Raw genomic sequence first — 10942 nt, forward strand, 5'->3', positions numbered from 1 at the left:
CACCGATGTATCAATCCATCTATATATATTCCATACAATATATATATGTGTATCCTCCAGCCTTCCCTTCACTTCTACCTTCTCTTGTGTTGTCGTCTGTAAATATTTTTAGTTTGTAAATTGATTTTGCGGCTACTGCGGTAATTGCATTATGAATTGTATGCGTGTATCGGTGTGTGTGTGTGTGTGTGTGTGTGCGTGTGCCTGGGCAAATCAAAAAGCCAAACGAGGCATCCAAAAACTGTGGCAGCATGTGCGTTGACTATTTCCTTCAATTATAGTATATTTTCTTCGCTTTTCTTTCACATTTTTTGTGGGTTCTGCCTGGCCCAGAGCTACAGTTTTGCCTATGCCTGGACCACTGCCTGGTCTCTCGCATCTGTCTCTGGGTCCACAACTCCCAGCTCCCCCAGCTTCAGTGTTCGTTCAATAAATTTGCAATTTAATGCTTCCCATTTTGTTCATTATGCTCGAGAGCAGAGCATGGCAGACCAGAACTGGGAGCTGGTGCTCCTCCTCCTCCTGCTGCTTTTGCCACAGCCACATCGAAGGCAACGCAATTTCGCATTTTAATGTGCTCAAGGATGTGTAAGGAATACGTTGAGTGCTCCTTCGTCTACTTCTACTTCTGTTTGAGCATTTTTTTGTTCGTTTCTGTCCAGTCCTAGTAGTGCAGCGTTAGTGCCGTCAGCCATCTGCTAAATGTACTGATGACGGCTCCCGTCTTGCCATAGCAGCAGGCAGGAGGAGTAAGCGGGTGGCATGATATTCCAGGCAGGAGTGTGAGTAAGTGGGGGGAGAGGTTAAGTTTGTGGCTCTGGGCAGATGGCAAACAACTCGTTGGCAATGAAACGCGGCCGATGAGAATAGGCGACTGGCCTTTGTTTGGGCCATTCTCGATTGGCAAATAAGCTGCCAAAGCGGAGAAGCAGGCTGCTCGGCTTGGGCTCAGTTTTCATTAGCAGCCATTGATTCCCTTTGGCTTGGTCAAGCATGAAAGCCAGTAACACAATTGGTCATTACAGTGAGTGCGGCTGCTGCTGCTGCTTGTGCTGCTGCTCCCTGTACAAATCCGAATTCCAAATTAACCATTTCTGTGGGGTAATCGCTTTACGAGCGCAATCCCCAGCCAAAAGCTGAACTGATTTTGGTGCAGATCCTGGCACTCCATAATTCCTTAAACTTTTACCCGAACTCAATGCCATTTTCCAGTACGAACGTTCAGCTTTCGTGTTTTCCATTTTTCGGCTCGCTCTTCATAAATAATCTTAATCTCGGACGCTTGGCATCTGTTCTGAATTGATGGCGAATGGTCGATGGCCTTTGTGCGTCAATCACGGCTACTCAATAATTGAGCGGCACTTTATGCAAATGAAATGTTAATCATACGCAATGTGTGACTGCCAGCAGCTGACACCGTAGCCTGGCCTCCTTCCCCTGGAGGGCAGCCTCATTAATTGGCCTTTAATGTCATTCGGGCGAGCACTTCATTAATGCTGCACCATTTCTCACTTTCCTTTACTCTCTCTCCATCTCTGTTCCCATCTGTTCTCCTTGTTCCTTGCCATCTTTTATTCCACTGATACACTCTCTCTCCAATTATTTATTGGTCCCGCAGGTTTCTCGGATCCGTACTGCATGCTGGGCATCCAGCCGGACGGTGACGGTTGTCCGCCCGTGTCGCCGCTGCCGCTGCCGCCGACACCGCGCGCCCTATCGGCGGACATGAGCGGTGGCTTTGACAACAGTGCCACGGACTCGCCGCCGCACCGAAAGCATAGCTTCCGGCTGAGCTTCAAGCGGCGGGAGGCGGGTCGACGGGAGCAGCGCGACTCACTGGGCGGACCGGTGCCAGCAAAGCTCATCAAGGCGACCAGCATCAAGCCGCACACGCTGACCCCCAAATGGAATGAGAAGTTCAAATTGTAAGTGAATTAAATGGACAGGACTGAAAGTGAAGTGCCGTGGAGTGGGGACCTTTAGAAATTGTTTTGCCAAATCAAATGGAGGGCCACGGACCACTTAATGGCGGGATTTGTAACGAATTATTCAATTACTGCCGCGCGCTCCCTTTCTAAACTTGTAAATGCTTGAAATTTCATCTACAAAAAGCAAAGTGGGTTTTCAGACTTCATTAACGCTTCACTGGTTGATAAATGTGGCTCACACTTGGGGCGGAGGAAACGGGCCAGACAACCAGGAAGGATCTCTGTCGCATGCTAAACGATTCGAATCCCCCGAGTACCGAACGTAATTTACGAGTTGTAAGCAATAAGGAAAAAGAAATCCATTTAAATTGAAACACAAATGCATAAGAAAGATGCCCCATAAGAAATGCAATCAAATTTATGTTTCAATTGCAATAAAAACAGAACAAAAAGAGCGACAAGCGTCCAACGGAAGTCGAAGGTTAGATACACTCTAAAAATAGTCTCGGTATTATTTTGCTCCTGTCTGAGAATTCCATTTATAGCCAATTTCCTGAAATATCCAATTACCAAAACTTGACCTTTGCGAGAAGCTCCAGTTGGGAATTAAATATGAAACCATTCAATTATTATAATTGAAAAATAAATACATGCCACATTCATGAACATTAAAAAAAGGGTTTCCCCCTATTGAAATACGAGTACTCGTACTCGTAATTTCCCAGAAATATATTTAGCCAGCATCAGAGAGTATTTCCAATTTAAAAGCAAAAAAAAATATAAATCTTGTAATAAATTAAATGGAGCAGCAAAGCTCGGGGCTATATACCAATAAATCTATAAACATGAGCAAACATTTGTTGGAACATAAAACACAACAAAAAATTGAAAGCAGCAAAAGAATTTCCACAGGATATATGGCCTGTCCATAAACAGAGTTCACAGCTCACACAGCATTTCCAATCTTTTGTTTTGTCGCCTGCAGTGACATAGATGACATCAACACGGATACCTTTCACCTGGACATTTGGGACCACGATGACGAAAGCTGCGTCCTGGACGCCGTCTCGCGACTGAACGAAGTTCGTGGCGTGCGCGGCTTGGGGCGCTTCTTCAAGCAGGTCTGCCAGTCGGCACGTCAGGGCTCCCAAGACGATTTCCTGGGCTCCGTGAATATAGCCATTTCGGATATACCCTCGACGGGCCTGGATGCCTGGTTCAAGCTGGAGGCACGCAGTCATCGCAGCACCGTGCAGGGACGTATACGGCTTAAGTTGTGGCTCTCGACACGCGATGATCGGGGCAATATCGCCGAGGAGAATCACGAGCACCAGATGCACAAGGTCGAACAGCTGCAGATGGTGTTTATGCAGCACGAGGTGACCACCCACGAGCCATCGTGGACCTGGTGCGGAGATCTGCCGGGTCCAGCCCTCACTATACTCCATCAATTGGCCGTGCAGGGAGATCTCTCAGATTTGCACTGCGCCATGGCCAGGTGAGTTATCAAATGAAAGTGGAAGCAACCTTTCCTAGATATTAATCTTTTATTTCTTCAGATATGTGGCTGCTGCCAAGCTGAATCGATCGACGCCCTTGGACCCAAAGTTCCTCCATCGTCTGCTGGGCGATGTGGAGAAGCAATGGAACCAGCCCAACCAGGAGGCCCTGAGCCGCGATCTGGAGCAGTGGCTGGCCGAGGCGATGAATGGATTTGTGGAGCGTTCGCTGAACCAGATCCGACGGCACAGGGACATCTTTCCGGCCCTGAATCCGCCCTCGCTGATACGCCTGGAGTTCCTGCTGCGCTGCTTGGGTTTGCTCGGCTCGATGCGGGCCTTTCGCGCCGTCTGCCCCTTCAACAAGGGCGTACGCGGCGAGGTGGTGAATGCCCTGCGCAAGGGCTCCATAATGTGGGGCCAGAATGTGCTACGCGAATCGCAGTGCTTGCCCAATCCATTATCGAACTTCGTAACAACATTAACGGCTGACATCCAGCTGGGACAGACGTATTACCATGCCCTCTTTGACAAGTGAGTACTTGCAGGAATCCGGCTCAGTTGTCTTAGTTATATAGGTTCCAATTGGTTAGCGCTTCCGCCCCATCATTAGATTAAGTATCCCGGACACGTGTCGACCATAAAAACCAAGCTGCAAGGTATCTGTAGCCATCTACTAGCCTGGCACTCTACAAAAAGCAGTTTAGGAAAACAAGCAGCGATGGTCGTGGGTCCTGGGTCCACGCACTGCACTGCACCCTCTCTCTCTGGCTATCCCGACCAATGTTGACCCAATTGAATTGACGTCATTTCGATTTGAACTTATCCACATTCGGTGTCCGGGGGCGAACCACTTTACAGTCGCTGCTCTCTAATCAGTTTGAGCATTTGTCAAATGCCACGACGACAAAGCTCATAAAGCTAACGAGCCATAATGAGGGCCACAAAATGTTGTCATGACAGATGGCCCGTAGCGTTTGCTGGGAGTGCTCCTAGCTCTCACAGAGGAGTGGCATCCGCATGGAAAGGTTCCTGAGAGTTTCCTCAGGGAACTGCTCCCAGTGTAAATTAAGTAATATATTGATCAGCACAACGATACAGATCACGTTGCACCATTAGGTGCTGCTCCACACTTCTGGATGCATAGTTTCGCATCTTTGGCACTTTCAAGGCGGACTTATCAGTCACATATTTGCCAGTTAGCGGGGCCATAAAAGAACCTTAATGAGGACATCAAGTGGCTTACACACATAAGCCTCAAATTAATTGCGCTGTCATAAAAATGCTCTCACGTTGCTGCCCCGAGCGCCGGACAGGCGGTCAGGAAAGGATAGAACGGGAGACAGCACACTGCGGACAGCATTCTGACGAGGCATTTAACAAACATCAAGTCCGGAAGCCGTCAGAGAAAGTGTTGAGTGGCAAGGCATTAGCTAAAATTTAGTTACCAGTTAGCCAGGGTCTGTCCCGGGCTAATTGCGGCTTTTGCACGCTTTAAACTGAGAGCCTTTGAGCCATCATTTGTCTGCCGCCGGAACTCCAACTCAACTCCATTATACCCCCCTCCCATTTGATTCTCTCTTTCACAGCACGAATGGCATTCAATACTTCAGCATTATCTACAAACAATACGATGCGATGGTGGGCGAGGAGCTGTACAGCCGCATGGCCGCCGGCCAGGTGCCCGGGGTGCGGATGAACCTGTCGCAGTATGCCGTGCTGGAGGGCGATGCGGAGCCGGTGGACACGAAGCCGTTTGAATTGTTTCTCGCTCTGCAGGAGTTCTGTCATTTGAAACGACACCTGTCCGCCCAGCCACAGCCGCCGGAGAAGCCGCTGGCCCTGAGCAACAGCCACGAATGGTTCATCCCCACCTTTGAGCGCTGGATGATGGTGAGCAAGGCGAAGGCCCTGCAGCGCATCAGAGCAGCCATCCGCATGGACGCCATCTGTGAGGGCGAACGCATCGTTAGGTACAGCAGCTCCTCGGTGGACACGGCCAGCACGCTGCTGAACATCAAGGAGTTTTGGAAGGTCATCAACTGGCCGGACGAGGACACGGCCATCATGCTGGAATCGCAGCTCATCGATGTGGTATGCTCGGCGGCCATGCACTACTGCGACCTCATTCACACTGCGCTGGCAGACAGCGGATACTACGAGCAGCAGGGACCATTCCGCTGCTCGGACGACATGTGCGTGACCGTAAACAATGTGGAATATGTGCGCCGCACCTTGGCCGAGTTCCGCTCGGATGAACAGCCCCTGGAGGAATCGGCGGACAACCTGCTCGAGTCCAGCCTCACCCACATGGAGAATCGCACCGAGCGCATCCTCTCGAAGCTGGCTCCGCTCATGCAGATGTCGCTGCAGAAGGCCGTGTTCCATCTGGCCTGGTCACCAGATTCCCTGCCTGCAAATCAGGCGATTGTGCCGCTGCTGGAGTACTTGGACTGCCACCTGGCGGCGCTCAACAGCGCCCTGCTCACCAAGAACTTCAATCGTTCGCTGCGTTTCATCTGGAAGACAGTTCTGGGCGAGATGTCCCGCCAAATGGAGACGGGCGATGAGACGGACAAGCCCACGCATTTCCACAAACGGCTCTACGAGGCCCTCCAGCTACTGGTGGACTTCTTTCATGCCGAGGGCCAGGGCCTGCTGCTGGAGTGCCTGCACACGGACGACTTCTGGCGAATCGAGCAGCGGCTGCAGTTCCACAAGACGGACACGGATCGGCTCATAGACATGTTCTACATGAATCGCTTGCGGGAGCAGCTGATGACCGTGTGTCCAAGTCCGTATGGATCGCTGGCCGTGCGGGCCTACTTCAATCATGATTCTCTTTGTGTGGAGGTTCTGCATGCACGCGATGTGGTGCCATTAGATCCGAATGGTTTCAGCGATCCGTTTGTGGTGATTGAGCTGCTGCCACGAAGGATATTTCTGCACTGCATGGAGCAGCAAACGAATGTGCACAAGGTACGATGTCCCTCTTCCATATGGATGAAACTTTACTTTAATTTGTATTTCTTTTAGCGCACTTTGAATCCCATTTTCGACGAGTGTTTTGAGTTCTCTGTGACATTGGAGCAATGCCTCACCGATGGCGCCATGATCTGCTTCACAGTCATGGATCACGATGTCCTCACTGCCAATGATTTCGGAGGCGAGGCCTACCTGGCGCTGGGCAACATACCCGGCGTGGAGGCCTACAGCACCAGTGTGGACAACTTTCATGGCCTAAAGCAGATCGAGCTGCCCCTCATGCAACAGAAGGATAAATGTAAGTTGAATATTTTCTATCGTTAACGAACTTCTCTCGATGCTGTCATATTTTCTGCAAGGCAATCCAATTTTGCAAATACTTGAGCTGCGCGTCAACGACAAACAGGCCCAGGACTTTGTGCGCAAACAAAAAGCGCGATTTATCACTTGATTCTAAAGAGGAGATGACAGGACAGGATTGGACAGAACCGGACAGAGCGAAACGTTTGTAAAACGTATATTTGACGGGATAAAAGTGTGAAAAAGTGTGGTGGATCGTGCAATGTAATTGCATTGATGGCGGATAACTTAACCAAAAGCTACTCGTAAACTGTATCCAATCCAGCATTGTGTATGTATTGTACTTAATCTAGTTGTTTGACAAAAGACTCAACACCCTGCCCCTCCCCCACCCAACCATTCCTCTCTTCTGTTTGTAAATGTTAGCGAATTACCGAAATCGAAATGAAATTCCAATGGTGCAAAAGTAACAAGTAAATGGGACATGACATGCATTCCCTGCTCTACACAAAACGTTACTTGAACAAAAACATAAAACTAGGGACTACGTGCACATGTAGAAGCGTAGCACATCATGATGTATTGCTGAAGTTGTCACAATTAGGCAATCAATAAAAATGTATTAGATGAAAGATGAAACTCACGAAACACTGACACAGCCACAGACAACCACAAACACTAGAGATACCTAACTCCAGCACCCAGATGCGTTTTGAAGACTTTTTAACATGGACACAATGAAAGAGTTTCGGATTACCGGAACTTGGCATAGAGAGACACCCCACACAACATTTTTTGGGTCAATTTAAACTATACGAAATATATCAATATATACATATGGAAACATTTATGAATGGGGGAAAGAGCAAACTCCTTTCAACCATAAGCCAAGAAACAATCAAAATAAAAAACTCCGAGCTTCTTTAAAACCCCGCTCCCTCCTTACACACACACACCAACACTTGCCAATGCAAAAGAAAGCTATTTATAATAAATGTGTGTATGTATGTATGTATGAAGATATGTATTATGTATGTATATTTATATCACGCCCAAAGGACAGTGTAACTAAGTCTAAAGTATATTTGTAAACTATTTTCTGAGCACAGATTTTGTATAAATTTATTAGATACACACATGCCTGTCCCCCTTCCTACCTACCTACCCTACGCCCTCTCCCCAGAGAGGCAGCCTTCAGCTCTTTTGCTTATACACAACTTAGGGCTTTTCCCCCACCAAAAAAATAACACTACACTTCACTCCACTCTACTCTAGAATCCCATCCCGAATTGATTTTTGTACCCATAAGAGGAAGAAGAAGGTCTCGCTTCTATTGTAAATTTTGTACTATATACAATAGTCTCTCTCTATAAAGAAGAAACTCAAACATATACCTCCTACACACAGCTATGTATGTATGAGTAGGAGTAGTTTATTATGAATAATGAGGGGATTGTTGGAACTGTGTAACTCTTAACTTTAAACTGTAGCAAAAAAGAAACTTTTTATACCTTTGGCAAAGGCATCAGCGGTCGGGGCTGAGGAGCAAAAGATATGTATGATGCACAACAAAAGAAAAGCAAAGAAAATCCAAGTCAAATTACAAGCTATTTTTAATATTTACACTAAACTCCATCGGGGGAGCCCACACCGGGCGATAGACACTTCATGAATACAAGTTAATTAAAAAAACGAACGAGTATTATGGCATACAAGAATATAAATATTATACATAAATATACATAAATGGATAAATAATTAATAACCAGTGAATATGCAGCAAGTATTTAGTTAGTAAGATCAACTATTTTCGGTTCTGTATCTTTGCACACAGCCTTTGTCTGATCTTTATTCAGTTTGATTGTGTTTCATTCCGTTTTAAGTTGGAATTTGTTTCTATCAACTTCGGTTGTGTCTGCCATCGCCAAGACATCGACAAAAGATCACGAGACAAACATCGAAGTAGAGTCAACGCCATACGCTAAATGTGTCTTTATGGAACTACAACTATCTTTTCCATTTCCTTTTCCTGTTACTCAAATATCTTCCAATGGCACTTGTTATTTTGAACAGCTCTTCGCCGAACAGAACTACTCTCCCTCTCTCTTTGAACACTGCTATCTTCCAGGCTTTTGTGCGGCTAAAAAAGAAATAGTTGATGAAACGTACATAAATGAATAAATACGATTATTCGTAAATATATAGGCAAATGTTTGCCCTATTAACCAACCCACAACTACTGTTTTGATCTGTGTACCTATGATAATTTCCTATATCGAATAGACAAACTCGATAAACACACACACAGAACATGTGCAAACACGCAAACAATAGGAATAAATCAAATGAAATCAATTAAATTATTCATGTTACTAGCACTAGCTAAAGAGTAAATACTACGAGAACGAACGAAAAAAAGCAAATAAAAATTGGTTATCGGACACCGAAAAGAAGAGCAAAAGTGAAAACTGATATACAAATGTAAAATGCGAAAATGTTGGCCAAACCAAAGCAAAGACCAAACGCATTTGCCACGAACTAAACCCAATCAAACCAAACCAAAGCGAAGCAAAACCAAACACTGAACATACCAATACGAATATGCAAGGAAAAATCAAGGCCAAAACATACATGAGTGTATACCAAAATATACCATACCTATAACGATATATAATATACATATTTGAGTGTACAATTGTTGTGCTAGTTACAGAATACAAAACAAAGGAACCTAAAACAGAGCCCTCCTACATGCATATAGTACAATGCGAAGGCATTCTGATTGCTATATATACAAGCAACCTGCTGAAGAAAAAAAAAACAAGCTTACAGCAAACTACAAGATATTTACGATTATAAATATTTATTTATTTCAAACTTTTACACTGAAACGAAACACCATACCATACCATACACATCAGAAAAGAGAAAACTAGGTACAATATTTATAAACTGTTGTATTTTTTGTAAGCCAATACAGAACTACTAAACAAAACAAAAACACTCTACCGCCGAAACTTGATACAGATATTTAAATGATACATAACAAGAACGAGGCAAGAATATAGTTTTTTTAAATGTGAATACATTAATATTTATGTGTGTGTATTGCAAATACCAACAACGGGCCACGATACAGGTTCCTAAGCTCCCCTCCGTTAAGTAATATCTGAATAGCAAAGCGAACAAAAACACCGCAAATAAACGATCCTAACTAAACCTAAGTACATTATGTATGTAAATGTGTGTGTGTGTCAACAGCATGTAACAGCTAATATCAAATCAAAAACATATTGTGAGCAAAACCCCCCTACTTAATGTGAATCCAACAAAATGCTGCAGAAAGAACTACTATCAAATTCAATCAATAAATGTCAATGAATAATTAAAGTGAAAGTGCAGTTAACAGATGGGTGGGTCTACAGAGGGTCAAATGTGTGGAGAACCCCTTCAAATAGATTGTAATCAGCGTTTGATACTTAACATACTGCAATCGTTGTTGCTTCCTTTTTGATAAGCTTGAATCAATCCATATGTCTAACTTGGCATTAAGACAAATTGTCGTCGTGTCCTCGGCAGGTTGCGGCAGGCAAAATGTTTATAGAATTGATTTGAGGGCACCACCGCCACGAGTATGTGTGGTGCACGTCAAAGGTCGGTTCCTGCTATCGTCACGGCTCAGTAAGTGGCACGCTGAAAGTGTGGAAAAAGCTTTTATCTAAATTAAATCCTGACACATGCCAAGTTCCGTCCCCATCTCCGGCTTTTGTTGGGAGCCACCAGTTTACTGCATATGACGTACAAATGACTCGCGTTTTAAGGTTAAGGCAAGGGTCATGTTAAAGCGATCCTTTGAGGCATGTCTAAGAGATATCCTAAACTTTTTCATGACACACAGTACTAAGAAAATCTGTGCAGTTTTATGCAACTTTTATGGCACTGAGTAAGGTCCTGTCTCACATCCACACACACATACACACTCAGCTGAAGAAAACTTTTTACTACTTGCAGTTCCAGAGAACAAACATCCAGACGTCAGGACATCATCACATGCTGCTGCGCCTGCTGTGTACCGTAAGCAAGAAGTAACGGGACTTCTAAGAAAAATACGAGATATGAAAAGAGTGACAAACTGAAGACAATAACTAAAATACCATAACGAACACGTCTGCGAGGGCTGGAAAGACAAGAGACCAGCTCCATCAGCTCAACTCCGTCGCCAGCTGCAGG

General features: G+C 45.4%; 1 protein-coding gene across 4 annotated transcripts in view; it reads left to right on the top strand.

The window, feature by feature from the left end:
• The window catches only part of LOC117580298 (BAI1-associated protein 3), a 53087-nt gene extending 42971 nt beyond the window's left edge, over window positions 1-10116 (top strand). For 3 of the 4 annotated variants that reach the window (XM_034266782.1, XM_034266781.1, XM_034266783.1), the window contains 6 exons: window positions 1619-1925; window positions 2914-3426; window positions 3488-3961; window positions 5017-6406; window positions 6464-6710; window positions 6772-9715. In XM_034266782.1, the coding sequence (XP_034122673.1) occupies window positions 1619-1925; window positions 2914-3426; window positions 3488-3961; window positions 5017-6406; window positions 6464-6710; window positions 6772-6863 (3023 nt within the window). In that variant the 3' untranslated portion in view covers window positions 6864-9715. Of the gene's footprint in view, window positions 1-1618; window positions 1926-2913; window positions 3427-3487; window positions 3962-5016; window positions 6407-6463; window positions 6711-6771; window positions 9716-9762 lie in introns of those variants that run through there. The other variant, XM_034266784.1, reaches the window with a different exon arrangement.
• Window positions 10117-10942: the final 826 nt, after the last annotated feature.

Source organism: Drosophila guanche, unplaced genomic scaffold, assembly GCF_900245975.1.
Source record: "Drosophila guanche unplaced genomic scaffold, DGUA_6, whole genome shotgun sequence".
In the NCBI taxonomy this organism is placed as follows: Eukaryota; Metazoa; Arthropoda; class Insecta; order Diptera; family Drosophilidae; genus Drosophila; species Drosophila guanche.